Genomic DNA, 21,190 nt, shown 5'->3' with positions numbered 1-21,190 from the left:
TTACAATAAACCTAGTATTTCATTAAAGACTTTGTCCTAAGCTTTGGCCAGAGAAAATGCAGGTAGCATTTCCAATTGTCAGCCCCATTCTACATGCAGAAGAGGAACTCTCCCAAATCTGCAAACAAATCAGAAGTTTCTTCACAATGAGAAGAGCTAATTTGATAATAGGTATTCAGAGAAAGCCCCTCCCCGCCACCAACTTGTGCATAATCTGATACAAAATATCTCATCAGAATTTTGTAACTCCCTTTGTCAGTGAAAAATCTTCATAAGATGGTATGTTCATCTTACTGTTACCTTATTACAACTAATTTTATACTGGATGTTTGTTCACCAAGTTGAAATCTTAGAGTGAAATCAGAAAAAGAACATCTAGAATCTGCTCTGGCATTAACTATTATTAAAAAAAAAAAAAATCCAAACAGCCACCAAACATCAAATAAACCAGCCCACAGTGAAGCCTTGCAGCTCTTTAAAGCAGAGAATAAATCCCAAATCACTGCCTGAAAATCTCTATGGGAATATAGCAATAGTTTCTGGCACTGCATCTCTAAAATGTTCTGGAATAAACATGGTTCAAATAACCATCCAAACTATTCCATGTTCCATGATGGGTTAGATATGCATAATTTTCAAAATACAGGACATAATGGTTGCCGCCTTATACAGTCACAGATGAACCAGAAGACTAAAATCCCAAATGGCATGGAGAAAATGTACAGGGATTTTCACTGTGTCTCCTCCAATACAGGAGTAACGGACCTAAAATGAATCAGCAAGTGGCAAGTTCAAAAAACAAAAGTAATATTACTTTATTCAACCACCACTTAAGCTGCAGAACTCTTACGTCCCAGAATACTAAAGGTTATTTTTTAAATACAAAAACTTTTAAAATTATTTTAACAAAGTTATGAAGTTATTCTACCAATATTTTTTAATTACAAAGACACAAACTCTTGTTTAAGAACTCCCTGAGCTGCAGATCAGGGAGGTCTGGCATAGGAAGCTGGAAAGACACTTTTATATTTCCCCGATCTCACATTTCTTCACTGTCACCAATTAGCAGATGCAAGATGGGGTAAGACAGGTTTTGAGTCCAATTCTGTACAGCTGGTGGTAGTGGTAGCTCTTGTTTCTGATCATTAAACTTTCAGTTCCATCCAAACGCTTCATCTATTACTCTGTTCATTTACATGAACTGAAAAAGATGTATTTATTTGGGTTTATTTCTGTATGGGGGAGGGAGGTTCCCTCTTCACAGTGCTTTTGTAGTTATTTTGGAACAGTTTGGTAGAGTCATGGAACATGTCAACACACAGACTCTCCTATTTCATGGCTTGTTGGCTTCTGCAGTGGGCTGTAACAGCCACAGATGGATAACATGAGAGACTTTTGGGTATCTATGGAAACAAGAAGCTGAAGTCTGCCTCAAGGTCTTCTCTTCAGATCCTTCCCCCATGCTAGGAAAGGGCAGGGAATCTCCCCCACGCTCCAATATGCAGAGAGACAAAACCAGGCAGCAGGTGCTGGGAATGGAAATGGGGAGCTGAGGCAGGTGAGGAGGTAAAGAGAAGAATGCTGGAATTAATTCAGAAATTAAACAAAAAAGACAGCAGGACTAAGAGGAAATACAAATAAAAGCAAATACAGATGAAGAGCAAAACTGTGTCCTTCCTATAGCTTGATTCCTAGGTAGCCTGTTCAGTAGGCTCCTCTGGTATTCTACACATTAATTAGTTCTATGCATTTCCAAGCTAACTGGTCTCTACTGTCTGTTTGCATGAGGGTCTCTGTGGATGTGTGGGGTTAGTGCTCAAAGCAAAAGAAAAAAGAAGACTCAGTTTTGGATTTTTAATCATGCCAAGCTAATCCTTGAAATCAAATGTCTTGCTAAATGACAAGTGAATGCCTTTTATTTTAATAATACCTAAATGAAAAGTTGCAGTTATGCCCTACACATTTTTATTAAAGCTCACTGAGTTTCACCAAATTTGTGACTTCAGATAACATTTTAATGAAAAAAACCCAAAAAAAACCTATTTCAGTAAACAAACCTATCCATCCAAAAAATTTCACCCAATTCCATCAACATGAATTTTAGCAACTGCATGTTGTCTTTGGGTGCTGCTTTATTTGCTCTGCAGTTACTTCAAGTTTCATAAAAACTTAGGGGAAAAAGCAAAAACTCCAGCTGGCTGTTCAAATCCACAAGGTAGCAGATACTCTATGTTCTGCTGCAGAAAGCTGTAAGAGTACAGCTACAGGAAGCATCCTTGATTTCCAAACACAGCTACTGTCTTCCTACGCTCCTCTTCTCTTTTCATAGTTACAGACATCACGTTCCATCTGGCTACATCAGGCTATATTACACCTCCTGATCTCATGTAAATCTTGTGTGACCAGACACAGCTCAGCCACTTAGTCGACTTTCAAAATAATGTGTGCTTGCCACATGCAGATAACAACCTGTGAACAGGCCCAAGCTACTAAGAAGTTAATGAGAATTTCAGTGCTAGCACATCTTGGCTGAAGACTGCAGTGTTATATGCAATCAACATTTACTACACAAGCACATTCACACTGCAGGTGGATAAAATAATCATTGGAGCAAAGGAATTTATCATCATGTACCTTTGCCTGATTCCACTACCCCATTCGGGCATTCAGCATCTGAAGCTTAGTCCAGCAATTAAACTCCTTGAACACATTCAAATCAATACAGAAAAACAGCCATCAAATTATTATCTTAAACAGTTTTAGTAGTACAACATTTGCCCCCCCTGCAAGCATACCTGCCTAAAACTAAGGCCAGACGAGCTAAAATTCAGCCCCGGATCAGCAAATTGTCTTTTAGTACATATGGCTAGCATAATCTTAAATTCTGCTATATGACACACCCTGTCATCTCAGGCTAAAAATACAAGCTTCATGTGAGAGAGTAAACTGCTGGTTTTCCTAGGAGACAAAATATATCATTTTAATTCTGGATTGGTGGAGATAGTGCTTTTCAGACAGCATCAACATACATACACAGAGAAATGCGGGGCAGGATGCACATTTGTGCGCGTGCGGGTTTGTTTATAGGAAACATCTACTCAGACAGGAAGAGAAAAACAGCAAGCATATCGGGGCCAGAACTGACGACAACACTGAGATTTCTTTGAGTACTTGTCCATGTCCTGCCTGTGTTCGTAATACTTTCACATCTGAGGAGTAATATGGCCATTCTCAAATGACCTAGGGAACTAAAGGCCAGTCAGTCTCACTTCAATTCCTGGGAAAGTGATGGAGCAGTTAAACCTGGAAACCATTTTCATGGATGAGAAAATCAGGATTAGTCAACATGGCTTCACCAAGGGGAAGTCACACTTGACCACCTTGACAAATTCGTATGAAGAAATGACTGGCCTGGTAAATGAGGGGAGAGCAGTGGATATAGTCTATCTGGACTTCAGTAAGTCCTTCGACGCTGTCTCCCATAAGATCCTTGTAGAGGAGCTGTTGATGTAGTGGATAGATGAACAGACAGTGAGGTGGACTGAAAACCGGATGAATATCCAGGCCCAGAGGCTGGGCATCAGCAATGCAATGTCTAGTTGGAGGCCAGTAACTAGCAGTGTACCACAGGGGTCAATATTGAGTCCCGTCCTGTTTAGCATCTTCATTAACGATCTGGATGATGGGGCAGCGTGTACCCTCAGCAAGTCTGAGGATGACACCAGACTGCGAAGAGCAGCTGATACACCAGAGGGTCATGATGCCATCCAGAGTGACCTTGACAGGCTGGAGGAATGAGCCAACAAGAATCTCATGAAGTTCAGAGGGAAGTGCAGAGCCCTATCCTTGTAGAGGAATAACCCTATGCACCAGTACGTGCTGAGGGTCACGACTGGCTGGAAAAACGCTTTGCAGAAAACAACCTGGGGGTCCCAGTGGACACTGAGTGCAACATGAACCAGCAACATGCCCCTGTGGCAAAGGCACATGGTATCCTTGGCTGCATTAGACAAAGTATTGCCAAAAGATCAAGGGAGGTGATCCTTCTTCTCTACTCAGGATGGGTGAGGCCACACCTGGAGTACTCAGGGAGGATCTTGTCAATGTATATAAATACCTGAAGGGAGGTTGCAAAGAAGACAGAGCCAGGCTTCTTTTCAGTGGTGGCCAGGACCAGAGGCAATGGGCACCAGCTGAAACATCGGAGGTCCCCTCTGAATATCAGGAAATACTTTTTTTACTGTAAGGGTGACCAAGCACTGGCACAGGTTGCCCAAGGAGGTCGTGGAGTCATTCTCCTTAGATATATTTAAAAAATATCTCACCCAATCCTGGGCAACTGGTTCTAGATGTCCCTGCTTGAGCAGTGGCATTGGACCAGATGACCTCTACATGTCCCTTCCAACCTCAGCCATTCTGTGACTGAAAAACCACCAAAAAAACCCAAACCAGAAAAACAAGCACTTTAAAAAAAAACCAAAACACATATGCCATTTCCAATCTCTGGAAAGAGCACCTACCCACTCTACAGCAGCATTGGTATTTTCATTTCATTTTTATATGTGCGGGTGGCATAATTTACACAAACATACACATATGCACACACAGTACTGTAGAACTGAAAAAAAATAATTCTCAGTGACAGGCTGGCATGCTTTATCAAAATTTTCCCAGAGACAAATATGCACAGATTTCTCACTTTCAGGGATTGTCTGCATCTGTAGAGATAATCCATCACATCCTAGTGTCTCTAACAGCATACACAATGCAATCCCATCAACTCAAGCCCACCAGCTTCAGCTGCATCTGGCCCAGTAGGGACTGTGTAGACAGTCCTCTGTACCTTCCATACTTTTCAATAGCACAGCCACATACAAACCACATCCTGTATTTCAGGCACCTTCAACCCAGCTGCTCCTTGTTCATAAATCCTCCACACAACCAGAATATGCGATCAGTATGCATGTTTCAGTACTACTGGATTTTGCTACAGTCTATTTAGTGATATCCAACCTACAAGGGGTTTAAGGTATCTGGAAATTCAAGACAAATTTGTGAAGTCACTAAAATCCATAGATGCAAAACTTTTAAGTTCCACTTTGGGTTATCTTTTAGTGATTTCTATGTTGAATACACTCACTTCCCTGATAACTACATATTTCTTTAAATTTTTAGTCTGTCTGCTGTCTCAGGTCTTGCTGGATCATTGATTGTCATCAGCAGAAGATTCTCCCAGCCAAATTATGTCTTCAGCTATACCTGAGTGACTCTGCTCAATTTAGCTCAGCTATTGGAACTTAATTAAAAATTCCGTTGAGAATGTGTGGGCCAGAATAGGAAAAGGCTCATCATGTCAGAGCTGCATTAGCTTTGCAGTACTGATAGGAACATGAACTAATGAAAACTTTTTGTTCATACTAAAATGAATACTCTGGACTTTCATTAGACCGTAGGAGCAACTGACATAAGATGAGAATTGTATCAGTGAGCAGATCTGTTCCGCAAGAATTACTCTATTCAGACAATCACTTTCCAAATTAAAAACCACATCAAATAAAGGGAATCTCCATTACAACATAAGAATATATAATTTAAAGCTATTTACTCTGTTCATACCTGGCCACTGACAAATGGTGTGAAATGCATTCAGAGTTATACAGAGAACTGAAATGGCCCAAAAGATTTCAGTCTGTCCTGTCAGGCATTTCTTTTATTCTGACCTTTAATCCATTGCTTGGTTAATTTCTACTATTTGAGTGATTTCATACAGTGCAACTAAATGTTCCTTTCTACATCGCTAGCTAGAATTATCTTTTTGGGGGCTATTATATCACCTTAAATTTCAGTTACACGAAGATACCGATTTTGTAGCACTAGGACAAACAAGGGAATTTTGCTATGCAGGTGCTGACCCTGCACTGGAAAAAATTCAGAGGTCCATAGGTCAAACCCACACAATTGGAATTACTGGAACAAAACCCCCAAAGTCTGACAGACTTGGCTGAAAATCATAAATTAAAAGCCCCATCAATTTAGGTTTTTGTTTTCTGCATATGCTCACAGCTATTATTGTTTTTATCTTTTGATAGATAACACAATCTTATTCTGAATGCTGAAACTGTTGAATAGAGAAAGAGGAATACTCACTCAAAATAAGAACTGGATTTAATACATTCCCAATTTTTCCCTTTAGCTTGATTAACAACAAACACTCAAGTATAACTTTTAAGTAAAATAACTACCAAGATTTCATTTAAAATATTACATTCCATTCTAATTTTCTTTACATACAATTTACATGTCTGTAAGAAACTTGTTTCCATTTATCAATCAAATGGTTTCCAAGAGTAGATAAAATAACATGAAGTAGGATTTTAATCAAACATGCAATCTGTAACATAAGGCAAACTGATAAGGCAAACACATTAGCTTAAGTTACTAACTTCAACTGTGATGCTCAAAATTGCAAATCAAACTACTCTGCCACCAAATTTCTTGCCAACTAGTAATAAATACTACTCTCTTCCACAGCATTTTTCTTCTTTAGATTGGGAAATATGATGGTCACTATAATTATCTCTGCTATTATATAGCTTTCATGAAACAAGAGGGACTAAAGGGAAAAGTTTTATGATGCTTCATTCTTTAATCATCTTAATTTTTAATCTAGACTCCAAAGAGAAGTTCAAAGTATCATTCAGAGTCTGATTCAAAGTGTGTTAGAGTTAATGGAGAATCTCATTTCACTCTACGAGATTATGCCACAGGCTCCAAATTGCTGCTTCTCTTTATTGTTCTTGTTATTTGAATCTTGCCTCAGTTTCTCTGTGCCATTCTAAAGCATCAGAAGAATAATTTTTACCCTATTAAACACTCACCTCAAACCACTGGCCATGAGACTGCATTTTAAGGATGACACAAGGATCTGGTTTTGAAAGGGCATCCCTGTCCGATATGCCTTTGCATGCAACTCGCAGCTCCACTTTAGTGAGGCATGGGCTGTTAAAAATTCCCAGGGTATTGGCTGCTGATTCATAGATGTTGCTCATTTTCTTCATTCCTTTTTCTGAAAGAGAAAAAAGGTCCATTAAGAGCAGTGCACTCACAGTACAGTCCTTCCTTCCATGCAGAAGCCAATGCGATGTTATGCTAGGCAATGGGGCCTCATAATTGTGAAAGAGATCCAGAGCAAGAGGGGAATAAATAAAATCAGAGGAATACCTATGGAAGAAAAAAAATACATCATCTTCTATGTTTAGAAATGTCAACTTCAGAATGAAACTTTCCACCATGCCCCTGATCTCTAGGGGTGAACTGTGACCTAGACTTCCAGCTCTGTTCCTGTTTATAGAGCTGAGTTTCCCCAAGCCAAAGGACAGACAGGATGGTAATTCTGAATTTCTTCTGATAACACCTTATTCCAGTATCAAGGCTAAATTAAATTTGTTCAACACTCCTTCAGTCTGCTTTTATTTCTACATACTCCATCTGAAAAGCATGTGCTTCATCTTACACAAACTTTTTGTGTAAATGCTGTAGAAGGCCCCTTTCATATCAACCTTAAATTCCAGAATACATTTCACTCGATTTCCATGTTTACTGCAGAAGATTACCTCCCCCTATTCTGAAGCAAGTAGTCAAGATTGATGTTTTAAGCAGAAGGGCAGGATATTTATGCTGGCAAATCTTGCGGTTTTAAAGTGTCTGTGCTCTTTTGGGTCAGGAATCACAGTTACATGAACACAGATGGCTGGAATAGTGGGAACCTCTGGCCCTTACTTCATTATAAACACCACCACCAATCTTGTAGCTCAAGCCTTTGCTCTCAACAGAAGAAGAAAACCCCCACAACATTTTTAAACACAGAGCTTAGCAAAAATCACTATATGATCATTTTTACATCAATAAAGAATATGGGAAAGCTTTAATTTGCTCACTCGCTCTGAGGTTCACAGCCTGACCCTAAAAATCTGTCTACTAATACAAGAATTAGTGCCTTCACCCTCCCTTACCCCATACATAAGAGCTGCAAAGAAATTAATTTCACTCTTTTAGAGGGCAGATTTAGCTTACCAGATTATCAACAGATTTTTTGTGGTCTGTTTCAAACCTCTTCACTATCTTCCACAACACACTATTCTCAGAGGTTAATTTTTGAGAACAGTTTTGATAAGAGTTAAATTTTGGTGATATGGAAGTGAAAGTGAAGTTTTCTTTCCCCAACTCTGCAAAGTTAGAAATAAAAACAAAACCCACAAAACAACACCTTCAGAATATCCATTTTTCCTATGAATTAAGGCAAAATTAGAAAGGTATTTCTAAATTCAGGGTAAGAAGAGCTGGCAATGCAGTGTGGACCTCTAATACATACAGATAAGCTTCAGGAATGTAAGTCTGAATGATGAGGCAGATGATCTGCTCTCCTTGCAGATGGGAGAAAAGCTTGTTAACAATTTACAATTCTTCAAATCTGTACAACAGCTTACTGTACTACAACTGATCTGCTATGAAAACCTCAGCCTGCTGGGTTCAGTATCTTTGTAAGTGAAGTGGGTGTGGATGGACTCTACCCACCCTCTCTAGCTCAGGCTCTACAGTGGTAAATCAGGCTTCTTGAAACGTATGCCATGCCACAATGACAGTGCCTGACATCCTAAGATCAAAACAGGCTCCTTCCCAATTATCTGTAAGTGCTGTCACCTAAACTATGTTCCCTTGGATTTACCACTAAGAAAGAAACATGAGCAGGAAAAAAGCAAAACTGAATAAAATATAACATAGCCTAATATCATTAGCTATTCCATAAAGCCCAAAGAGCACACTCAATTTCTACACAGTGTATTCCTATACACTAGTTTATCTTCTCATACGTTTGTAGCTAAGACTCTTGACACTGCCAATAGACCAGCATTTCTCAAACCTCAAAATCTTTTACAGGGTGGAGAACAACATTTTGTGCTGGGTCAATTCACGTCAGTGATGGCAAGATCACAGTCCTAGCCTGAAAGCAACAGCAAGCAGAGGGAACTGGGCTCCAGCCTAATCGGAACTACTCTGGTAAAAATCATAATTTGAGAAGCGATGATCCACACGCAAGAGGGACCTGACATCTGACACCTCAACTAAGCACAACAATAAGTGTCTGGAAAAAGTGCTACCAAAAGCGATGATTCAAAATGATGTTTGGGAGACAGAGTTTCTTCTTTTTGTTGGTTTTTTCCTAAAAAGAGAACAGATTAAGGTGGTGGTGGTAATTCTGACAAAGCCACTGAAGGCTACTATTTAGCTAAAAATTACAGAGAAAGTTATATGTATTTATATGTATTTTGCTAGCAATCATCACAAGTGTGTTTTTTCATTCTATTTATAATATATCCATCATATACAATGCCAGGTACCTACATTTCCATCAACTGGGATTACAAAAAGACTGTTAGAAACTGAGGTGGAGGGAGGGACTCCTGTCTAATTATTCATCATTTTATAATCCCATCTCCTTCCGAAAGCTGCTCAACAAGCTCATCCTACACATTTACAAGACATTTTTACATGTTGCCCTTTCCAAATTGAAATCCATTTGAAAATTGGGTTAATTCTGTCTCATGCACATCTTATATCATTAATGAAATGTCATCCTTTGTGCAGAAATAGGTCGGTGATTTAATTAAACCGGATGATTTCAACACTAAAGAGAAGAGGAAAAAGTAGCAGAGTGAGGGGGAGAGATGTATTTTTTTTCCTCCCACAATAATTATACATTGATTTTTTAGAACAGCAGGTAAGTATAAAATTATATTTCTTTTTATCTCTACAACTATTACTTCAGCTTTTACAAGTTCTAAATTTATCAATGGAAAAGATCAAGCCACAGTCTTATTCTTTTGTCCCATTATATTCTTCTTTTAATATAATCACCAGCTTGGGCTGTTGTACTGATGTCATGTTACCAGGAAGCTGGGGGCCTGGAAAATAGATTTTGAGCCTACTGGAGGTGGCTAAAAAAAGTATTATTTTACGTAAACATAGACACATTAGATTGCATAAGAATTTTTTTGTCAATTAGCTACGTACATTACTGATGGAGGAATAAATTGTTCATTTTTTCTTTGCTACAAACTCTTCCTTTTTCACTTCATTAGAACCTCATTATTTTTTCAATGTCCATGTGGCTTTTATATTCACTGATTAAGAGCTGTATCTGTGAAAGGAAAATGATAGTGTAGATATGAAAGTGAACTAAGTGACAAGTCACATACTACTGAAGTTTCCAGTTCATTGCTGCATACATTCTCTTTCATTTCCTCTGGAAAAGAGGAAAAGTGTGTATCATTATATGCTTCCCACACAAACTCATTAGCCAGTGCTAGACTCTACAAAAAGAGGGGGCAAGACCAGGCCGTATGGTTTCACCTCTCCATGGTGAAACAGCAAGGAAAAAGGCAATACCAACTGGAAAAAAATGGTTTGCCATCTTAAAGTACACTGTGAAATCGAAACATGTACTATGTTAATGGGAGTGGGGGTGGGGGGGGTGGAAGGATGGGAGACCTTGATAGCACCATATACCCTACGGAATATAAAGAAAATGTGAGGACAGTTTCAATCTCCCAAAAATATTCTACATCTCGCATACTTAGAGCTCATTTAGTAGAAATTAATGTGCTCTTTCGATAATTTTAAAGAGATTCATGGTTCAGAGGGATCTTACTGACGTATATAAATTCCAGGGGTGAGGGGGAGGATATAAAAAAAAAACATGAAGCCAAATTATTCTCAGCAATGCCCAGTGAACAAGATAAGAGGTAATTGGCACAAACTGAAATACAGGAAATTCTGATTAAAGGAAACTTTTTGTACTGTAAGGTTGGTTGAACACTGGAACAAGCTGCTCAGCAAACTTGTGGAGTCTCCATCCTTGGAGATATCCAAAAACTCATCTGGACATGGCCCTGAGCAACCTGCTTTGAGCAGGGGTCTAGAACAGATGATCTGAAGAGGTCCCTTCCAACCTCTACTACTCTGTGAGGAGGAGATAATCAAATTGTAAACTTTTTAGGATACAGATTGCCGTTGTGAGTTTTTGTTTTTCCTGTGCTTAGCACAGGTGGGTACTGATGTATGATTTAGGCTCCTTGGCTCCAAAACCATTCAGAAAAACAAAAAAACAGACATGAGCCCAGCACTTCTGGTAACTAGTGCTACATAGGGTCCTATGCGTAGATATTTCATTAAAAGCACACAAGTCCAGAGGTTTGTGCCTGGCTAGATAACTGGATTACACTGAAAACCAGTATTACATGTTTGCCAGCAATGTCATTCTCCTCTCAGAGAAACTGAATGGCTTAATGTTTAGTCATCTAGTACCTACAAAAGTAAGGATCTCTGATGTGAAATACAAACCAGTACATGCCTCTCTCCAAGACAAAAAGCCTTGAATTCAGCTCACACAATCAATCAGATCCACCTTGTTACAAAATGGTGATCCACACAGGGCTTTAGAGAACATCACCACAAAACGTAACCAGGCTCCTTAGATTAAATAAATCGAAAATGTTATCTGAATTCAGATTTCAAGTTTTCTCCTCTGCCCACTCTGTCATTTTACTCTCCTACACACACACAATCTCCAAAAGCTTTTCTGCAAGTTGTCTGGGTGAAGTACGGAGAGATTGCTTCTCTATAGCACCTTGCAAAGAATCAGGGAAACATGTACACTCAGCCTCACCTTCAGGTAGTAAATGAGTAAGGAATGAGAAAGACACTGAGATTAAAAGCAGTAACCCGTGTGCTCTGCATTTGGAAACAGGGTTTGTTATTTAGAAACCTGTACTCCAGACCAAAGTACACGCAAACGGATTGTTGGGGGTTGCAGGTTTCTCATCACCATATATTGAGGGCTGTGTCCGAATCATTTGTTTTACTGGCACCCTGGGAGTGAAATGAAAACAAGCCAATAGCATTTGTCTGCTTCTGCAAAAGTAAACAGAAAGACTCTGCTCCTGGAAAGGTAAATGATGTTTACAGCATGTCCATGCAGTGGGAAATACTAGAGTTATATGAAATAAGAGCTGTGAATAAGTGCCTCCAAGAGAGGGCAAGACCTAAAAGCACTGGATGTTGTAGGACTAGCTGCTCCCTACTTATTTATACTTACAAATCATATATAGGAGAGACATTTACCATTCAGGAGCAGCCAAACTCTCTAGACATAAAGCTTTGAACCTACAGTTTCTTCCAGGGTTTACAATTTAATAAAAGTAAATATGAAAACCAAGTCTACAATTAGCAGCTTAAAATTCATAAAACTCAGACTACCAGGTTCTGCTGGAAAACAGTGCTCCACAGTTTGGAAGAGATGGAAAATCAGTTTTCTACATTATTAAGAAACACGATCCTTGTAGCTCTAGGAAAGTTGTTTCCTCTAGTTCTGTTCTAGATTTTCGATTTATGTTACAACTCTGGCAAAATCAAAATTTAAGTAGCCATGTTCAATTTTAGGTGAAATCACCAGCTTTAAGTGACAAGGAGAATCTAATTAAATAAAATGCCATTTTGAAAGTATACTAAACTTTCTATAGGGTCTCATCTGAGATCCAGAGAAGTTAGTGAGAAAATAACCCATTGATTTCAATGAAATGGGCAGCTGAGTAATATAGTGCTTTAAGCTATCGTGTCTTCTCTCAGTGTATTTTATCATTTGGCAAGACAGCAACGAAAAATAATCACCAGGCACAGAGGGGTTCAAGTGCTTCAAAACCACCTCTTGGGGCCTGAATCAAACACCACTAAACTTATTCATTGGCTTCAAATGTGTATTTCTCAGGCCTTGAAAATTTTATGTGCTTCTATCCTGTCTCCCATTATGATGTGAGGCCAAGTTACACAAACTACACTAAGAGCAAGATTTATAGAAAAGGGTGAAATTATGTTGGGTGTTCAGGTAGAAGAGTTTTAAAAGGTTGCTCTGTTTAGTTACCTGTTCAACTCTTAGCAGAATGTAGGCCATGGACCCCTTCTGGGAATGATACTAATTGAGATGAGCAATCATTTTTCTTTAAGAAACTTTATGTGATTGGGAATTCCCAGACTTAATGAATTACTCCATCAGTTGTTGGCATCAAGGCTTCCTTGGTTGTGAAAAGCAAACCCATTCCTTCTCATTCAGCTGTGTGGGTGGCAAATCAGCAAATGAGGAAAGATAGGAATTCATCAGGAGGTCCTGATTCAGCAAGTTGATTAAATTAATATTCCATGTGCTTAATCAGGAACTTGCTAAGACACCTGGCTGGCCCAGGACTGAAGACAGGCAAGCAAGAGCCCAGAGTGATAGTAGAGAAAGCAGACCCATCTTTATTGCAAATGTATAGCAATGATTGAGAATCAGTGATCAGCCACTGAAACTGATTCATCCATTGCCCTCCATTTCCTCTGTAAAGCAACATTTTTTTCACTGTAGCATTTTCATAGCATAGGATTTTCTGTAATTCCTGTTATATTGTTTGACCAACCTTGTTATGAACTATTTTTTCTCCTTATGTCTAATCAAAATTCCCTTCTTGCAGCTGTGACCATTCCTTTTGGTCTTTCCCTGTGCACCTCTGGAAACTTACTTCACATGAACAATCAGTACTATCTTAAAACATGTTCATTTAACTACTTATCTTTGACCATGCTCATAGACTCCTGATTATCAGCCATATATCTACTCACTGCACAAAACTCTCCTCCTATGAGTAAAAAAAATTATTCTAGTCAACATCAACTACATTATGAATTGCTACAGAAGCTTAAATGATCACAGCTAATACAGACAAAATGCTAGCTGTCAAAATTAATTTGAATATAAATTACTGTATAACAAGAAGTCAATAGGTTAGCCAGACCCCTCCACAGGACAGTTTGTGTAATTAAAAATATGATTTTTCCTCCTTCCTTTTGATTCTCTGACTCATACAACAATTAACAAGGATTATTTAAAGTTACACCTACCAAAGTTTGAAAAAGCCTTGTGCAAAATGAGCAATAAACACAGTAAGCAAGGAGGATCTGGAGAACCCACAGCAGTGCTATTGTGAACAATGAGACAGATCTGATAGTGTAAGTAATTTATTTGGACAGAAGGGGAGAAGGTTCAGAACAAAGTGCCAGCAGTGTAAATGGAAATATACACACACTGACAGTTCAAAAGGACTCATTACCACAGAACCAGCTGGTTCAATTATAAGGGGAGAAGGGAAAGTCACTGGAAACACATTGAGACATCTAATGTATGACAGAACACTGTACAAAAGTGTGCTGCACCTAAACAAATAACCCCATTTCTGTTAAAGGAAGGGAAAACCCCACAACGACTGGAGCACCAGGACATGCTCGAATATGCCCAATTCTGGATGTTCTGAACAGTCCCCCACTGAAGTCAGACTGACTTGATAGAATGCAAAGTACCTGTAAGAGTCAACAGCTAAAATACATATATTCTGTTACCCTCTATTAGAAGTCCAAATCTAAGATCCCCATTGTTCCTTCAGTATGCAGCTAATGCCATCAGTCATATCTTACTTCGCAAAGTTCCCACTGTCTTCCTGCTTACAATGCTATAATATGCAGAAAAAACTAAAAATCAGTAATACCAAAGACAGGAGACTGAAAAGGTAAAAGATCAAAATAACTTCCCTAGGGATAAACGCAGACAAGAGAGTCCTCCGCTATTGATGCTTTTTAGTGGACAAACAGCAGATACTTTTTCACAGAATTAACCGAACTCTGCTTTATTTATGCTCACTGGATTTGTATCAGTCATAAGGAGTCTGCCTCTCCCACAGCAAGGCGAACTTACGGGCTTTTGTACAGAGGGTGCAGATTTTGGACTGTTTATAAAACGACACCTTCTAAGTGTGGTGTCTTAATAGGATAACAGAGTATATTTTATTGGGAACAGTGTAGAAGCCAGAGAGAAAACAGACTGACTCATCTATCTATTGACACACCGTAACAGCTAGCCCCACAAGTTTTCCTCTTATCCACAATCTTGTTCCCTTAAATATGTCTGTCCAAATCCTTCACTTACAACTCAATACTGCCAAGAAAAAACATTAAACAGTCTCAGTGTTCCTTTTCCAAATCATGAAAAATGCATTTTTTTTTTTTTAATTTTTTTTTATGTTCTTCAGCCCTTTCTCACAACTACAAAAGTTAAAAATGTCTTTAAACAGGAAAGGAAAGAAAGGCCAGCAAAATTCAGATTGTCCTATAATGTGACTCCATGAGCTGAGGATTTATAAGCAGGACTGAATAACGTGAACCCCCAGTAAAATTCAGGCTGCCAAATAAGTAAATGATTTGCCTGCTGGTTTGGCTATCAGGTCTCAGGAGTCTGCTGTACTACTGTTGAGATGATACCTGAAGCCCAGGTAGCTGTAAGCACACAGATTAGGCACTGATACATGGAAAACTCAGGACCATTGAATCCACTTCAAACACCATGCTGAGAAGTTTCACCAAAAATATAACCTATTATATGCAAACCATCTGTGGTTTGTGAATATAAGTAACATGTAAGCATAGTAAATCACAAAAATGTAATTGACAACTTCAAAGCTACTAGCGTGTGATATGTATTTGATTGTTTATCACTAAAAGCCATTACAATTTTCTTAACTTAGTAGAAGCAGCAAACTAAAATGGCAAAGCGATATATCAAATGAAACATGGGAAAATAGTTTATTCACTCTGAGGATATGAGTTTGCTCATTGTTTTACAATCAGTTCTCCCAATTAGGTATTAGAAGGAAAATAAAACAGTGTTTGTATTAACAAGAACTCTGAAGCCTTGCAATATAGTTACTTATCCAAGAATCTTAAATAATTGAAGTTGAATTGATATTCCACTATACTTCAGAGAAAGATAAGCCTGGAACAAAATCAAATAATCCCAGCACTCCAAGGTGTAGCAGTTACAATTCCGCTATCAAATAAACCCAGCTGAGAGCCTTCAGAACACAGCTGAGCCAAAATAATTGTTTAAATAATTAGCTAATTTTGAACAAGAAAGATTAAGAGACTACTATGTTAATCCTTGCATTATCACCTACACATACATAAAACATTTGAAATTACAGTTACCCGCTATCCACCTTGCAAAAGCACACTGGTTACCAGCTACAGGGAAATGAAGCAGCAAGTTGTGTTCCTCAGTTATACTCAATTACACCAAAGTATGTATATAAACACATGTAATGCTTGGAAGAGTTTATCCATTTACAGATGTAACATATTGCAAACTGCTCATTTTCAACAGATGGCCATAACGGCTTTTCCTGCAGCATGAAACTGATCCTACATGAGAAGCTGCTTTCTGCTGCTAATCCAAAGATAGGCACATGAAGAACAACAGTGAGGAAGAACTTCCCATTCACCATTCAGTTCCTGCATTTGCAATGCAACCAGAAGGTATACTTACTACAAGTTGGCTCAGAGCTTCTTAGCAGTGTGAGAAAAACTGAATTTATTTACTACAGACAGTTCTTGGGGCCACGTGGAACCCAAAATTGGGACAGCTCTAACGTCAAGTTGCTGTCAGGTAGGACAGGAGCAGAAGAAAGCGAGCAACTGATACTGCTGCAAGCAGTTGCTCTCCCACTTCATAGTTGCTCCCCGAACATGCTTGATCTCTTTCTCAGCAACAGTCAGAAGTCCTATGGCCTCCCAGGACTCCGAGACACGAGGACTAGTCTGACCGCCCTCAGGAGGCTGCTGGGCAATGGCCAGCTTTGCCTGCTGGCTAGAGCCAGTCCCGAGTTCACTTCCTTTGCAATGGAGGTTCAATAACAGGTTGGGCTTGTACCACTATTTTAAGTTAGATATGAGCCTTTCCTGCCTTCTTATCATTTACTCACCTTCTATTTTCTTTTAAAGATCCTTGATCAAATGTTTGAAGAGTAACCCATGTGACTTAGGCCAAGCACACATTGCCACTGTCTCAGCTAAATCAGCAAGGTATATGATCACATTGCAGCTCCAACTGCAGGCACCAGAAAATCCTAAAAGAGAAGTAGCTTTGCCAGCCAAATTATATTTATATTGGAAGTGTTCATTTCTTTCCTAGTTTCATTTCTACTCTCCTAGATTCATCTTGATTTTCCTCTCTGGAGCTATATCCTACTCCCTCTTGGGAGTGCTTTGCAATCACAGTCCCCCCCACACCACCATAGACTCAGTCTCTGAAGAAGCCAGTAGCTATTTTTGGTATCAAATTGATTCATAAAAGAATTGCAGCATGCTGTCAGCAAAAGGTCCTATCAGTGCCAAATGCACCACTGGTGCCAGTGCCTCGCCATTCCTCTGCTGGCATGTCCATGCTCCACAGAATAGTGCTCTACTGAGCTACCAAAGCTGTGTCCTAATGTGTCAAGACACAGTGCAGCCTCACACAGATCCTAACCTGGACCCTGGAAGCAACACAGCTTTGTCAGCAACGTTATAGTGGAGCTACTTCCTCCTGACACAGGGCCAAGGCTTGGGCTTAACACCAGTTTTGAAAACAAACTCTAGGAATCCAAGCCACTGAGAGTTTTTAAATGTTTCTCTCCCTCTGGAATTCTTGGAACATAAGAAATATTTTTGTTGTCAACTATTAGCATAGATGAGAAGCAAGATAATTGGAACGTCTTTTATAAAACTTTCTCTGAAACGAGATTGTCTGGCAAGCCCTTCTAAAAGGAACCTATGAGCATACACAAGAGTTATGTCTTCCTTGTGAAATCTGCGAGTCACCATCAGTCTTTGTTAGCATATACTGACAACAAAAGGGTAAAACAATTCAGCTCTGCTAGTTTCGAGGTGGAGGGAAGGGGTTCTCAGTTCCTAAATAACGCACGCCAAAAGAAGGACTCATATCATCAATAATGATGGAAGCCCTACGGCCAACTGCCACACACAAAGAACAGCGTAACTGCTGATCTTGACATCACTGCCTGGTAGGACAGCATTTCATGAAGTGCACATTAGGCAAGAAATACCGCTAAGATTTGGGCATGTATTGCACAGGGCTTCACCTACATTCATCTGTCTTTAAAGCAAAAACGTAGACAAAGTGCAATAAAGTAAATGCACCACCTACTGCAGTTGCTAGTTAAAATGACAGAGAGAAAACAATGCCAAAAAGGCAGCAGTGATGGCATTCAATGGAGAAGAGACACAGGAGGCTGGTATTAAGTCCCAGCCAGATGTTTCCACTTCACAACTGCAATAGCTCTGGTCAGATTATCTAAGGTATAGTGCTGTATGAATGGAAGCTTTAAAGGCATTCCTGGGCTTTCTCTCCAAATCTGTAAAACTGGTAATTCCCTTCCCTACTTGCCCTTTTCTGAACATAATTGCTCTCCAAATAGAAATTTATGAACTCTCTTACACTGTTTGTTAAAAGACAGCTGCAAAGCATCAGGGAGATTACATAGATAAGGAATAGCAAAGGAGGGTCACCATGTAATAGTCCACTTTACATGGTGGTGGAAGACCTCAGATGATGACAAAATTCACCTTAAGGATAAATTACAGTAGCACAAGTGAAGCATGGAGGAAAGTAAACAAGCATTTCACTTGACCATAGCTTAGGTAGATGTCCAAGTTGCTGTTTTGTTTGAAACACCAACAGTTGCAAGCTTTATAAGCCTAAATAAAAGAGCTGTCAGCACTTTGTTCAAAAGTGATGCTTAAGAATTTTGGTAAAAATAAAGGTGTGAAGCCAAACTGCAACATCTGGTTGTACCTGTCATTCCCTCCACACTAGCTGCACACCTTGCACTTGACTTGACGAGGCTTTGAGCAACATGGTCTAGTGGAGGGTGTCCCTGCCTGCAGCAGAGGGGTTGGAACTAGATGATCTTTAAGGTCCCTTCCAACCCAAACCATTGTATGATTCTATGACTGACAAGAACTTGTACTGTCATCTTCTTGGCCACACTACCAAGAGACAGAAACATCAAAACAAGGCTCCTCAAATTCCTTATGCTCATGGAGAGATCAACATTTCCTAAGAACACAGAGGAGTAGAAGCCCACAGATACCCCATGATGCCAAAAAGGAGTGGTGATAACTAAACCGGGTTCCAAGTATCCACAAGAGCTGCCAAGAATTAAAGAAAACACAAAATTGAGAACACCCTACAATCTGATCATTGCTCAGAGCACAAAGCAATGTTCTCCTTGTTCGAGTATTTATATCTGAATTCTAACTTTAAAAGGATAGTCATCAGGCTTTATACCTACATATTTTTAGAATTACGAATATACTTGTTGACAGTAACCACAATGAAACTATACCAACAGAGGATACTCAAATCTATACCAAAAGAGGGTACTCTTTGAATACTCCAACTATACAAGGCATTTAATATGTACTGTGTTTATCTGTGTCTTATCCCTGATCTGCATTGATCCAGTGCAAATAGGTCCAATAGAGATATTTTTTAATAACTTTTCAAAAATGATGTCATCATAATTTCATAGAACTACTTGTCTAATTTATGAACATGTCTCATTCTACATAAGTGTAAGGGAACTCCAGACAGAAGAGATTTGAAAGACTTATGAGAAAGGAACCGAAGATCTTAGTTTTTGTTTCTCTTGACTAGCAGAAGATTTCTTGTATTTTCTTCTCTAGTGCCAGCAGTCACCATAGGTAAAAGGTGCTTGGAGTGGAAAAGAACAAAACAACCCACACAAATGAACATTAGAGAACATGGCTTATAGTAAATGCATGTCCTAGGAATATCAAAGTCTCAGTGATAGATCTTTAAATGCTTCTTCATATAGATCTGTGGTATCAAATCCAGCCTTGGATACCTATGGAAAAGATGTACTAAAAAATTCTAAAGCATTCTGAAAATATATGCCCTTTTAAAAAAAACCTTGCTGATTCAGTCATAAGCACTGTCGGCAAATTACAAACATTATAGCAATTCAGATCTGACCCAGTGAACGATGTATGACATTCTTTATGCTCTAGAGTCAAAATGCAAATTTTACCTCTAATTTCTGCCCTTTACAAAAATTGGGTTATACCATTACCAGGTGCTTGACTGCTGTTGCAGTAAGTCTGCAATTAGATGGAATACACAGTTACACCATTTAGTGTTCTAAATTGCTTCAACTTTGAAGTAAATAAATCAACAAAGACTGAGCTGGGATATTAAGTTTGAGTAATATATCAAAGTAAGATGTTAATTTGCTGATGTTACATGAAAATTATTTCTATATTTCACTGAAGAATTCTTTAAATGATTCACTAGTGTAATATGTTATTAAATGAAGCGCATAAAGAGACACATCTTAAACATTAACTAAATTGAAGGTAGAAATAGCACGGACAAAGATTTAATACTTATTGGAGGAAAACTCAAATTCTTCTCATGAGATTTTCACCGTCAGTTAGAAAGACTGGCATGAAAGTACATTTCCTACCTGAATTACCCTTTGTGCTGGCTCTTAATTTGCCCCTTTTCAGAAGCAGGGGCATTTTGCAACATGTTAAGAAAATCATTTCAGTCAAGTGATTACTACATCATTTCTTATTTAGCTACTACTTCAGATATGAAGTTTCAGCTTGCTTTTTGCATTCCTCCTCTTTTTCAGCCTCTGAGCAGCTATGTTCTTTCCGTGTATGGTAAGACCTATCTACAACCATCTTTTCCAACCTAGGCTTCTGCCAAGATTATGCTTCCAAGTGACATAGGTTGCCTAAGAAAAATGTCAGAGCAGTCTGAATATACTTACATCATGTTAGACAATGATATCGCAAAGGAGCTCTTTAATTCTGAGTCTCTGACACTTTGACATCTGACAAGATATTGTATTGCTGAAGTCAAAATGCACCAGGTCTTCAATACAGTTAATGCAGGCAAATTGTCTGATGGGAATAATTTAGGCTGAAAGGGACCTCGGGGTGGGGGGGTCTCTATTCCAACTCCTAGCTCAACGCAGGTCCAGTCCAGGTGAGTTCTGAGTATCTCCAAGGTCAGAGATCCCACAGCCTCTCTGGACCTCTACTCCAGTGTTTGACCACCATCTCTGTAAACAATTTATTGTAATTTTCCTTGCTGCACCTTGTGCCTGTTGCCATTCGTCTTACCACTGTCCCTCCAAGAAGAACCTGGCTCCATCTTCTCTAAACTATCCTATAAGGTGACTGATTA

The 21,190-nt window shown here is 39.0% G+C and overlaps 1 protein-coding gene across 6 annotated transcripts in view; it reads right to left on the bottom strand.

Annotated features, from left to right (window-relative positions):
* CPNE4 (copine 4) overlaps nt 1-21,190 on the bottom strand; it is a 358,320-nt gene that overhangs the window by 187,430 nt on the left and 149,700 nt on the right. For all 6 annotated transcript variants that reach the window (XM_075745652.1, XM_075745650.1, XM_075745651.1 and 3 more), the window contains exon 2: nt 6,879-7,066. In XM_075745652.1, coding sequence (XP_075601767.1) covers nt 6,879-7,058 — 180 coding nt within the window. In that variant the 5' untranslated portion in view covers nt 7,059-7,066. The remainder of the gene's footprint in view (nt 1-6,878; nt 7,067-21,190) is intronic.

The sequence above is a fragment of the Balearica regulorum genome, chromosome 2 (genome assembly GCF_011004875.1).
Source record: "Balearica regulorum gibbericeps isolate bBalReg1 chromosome 2, bBalReg1.pri, whole genome shotgun sequence".
Lineage (NCBI taxonomy): Eukaryota > Metazoa > Chordata > Aves > Gruiformes > Gruidae > Balearica > Balearica regulorum.
Note: the sequence above shows the minus strand (reverse complement) of the source record. Positions and strands in the feature narration are given on the sequence as shown.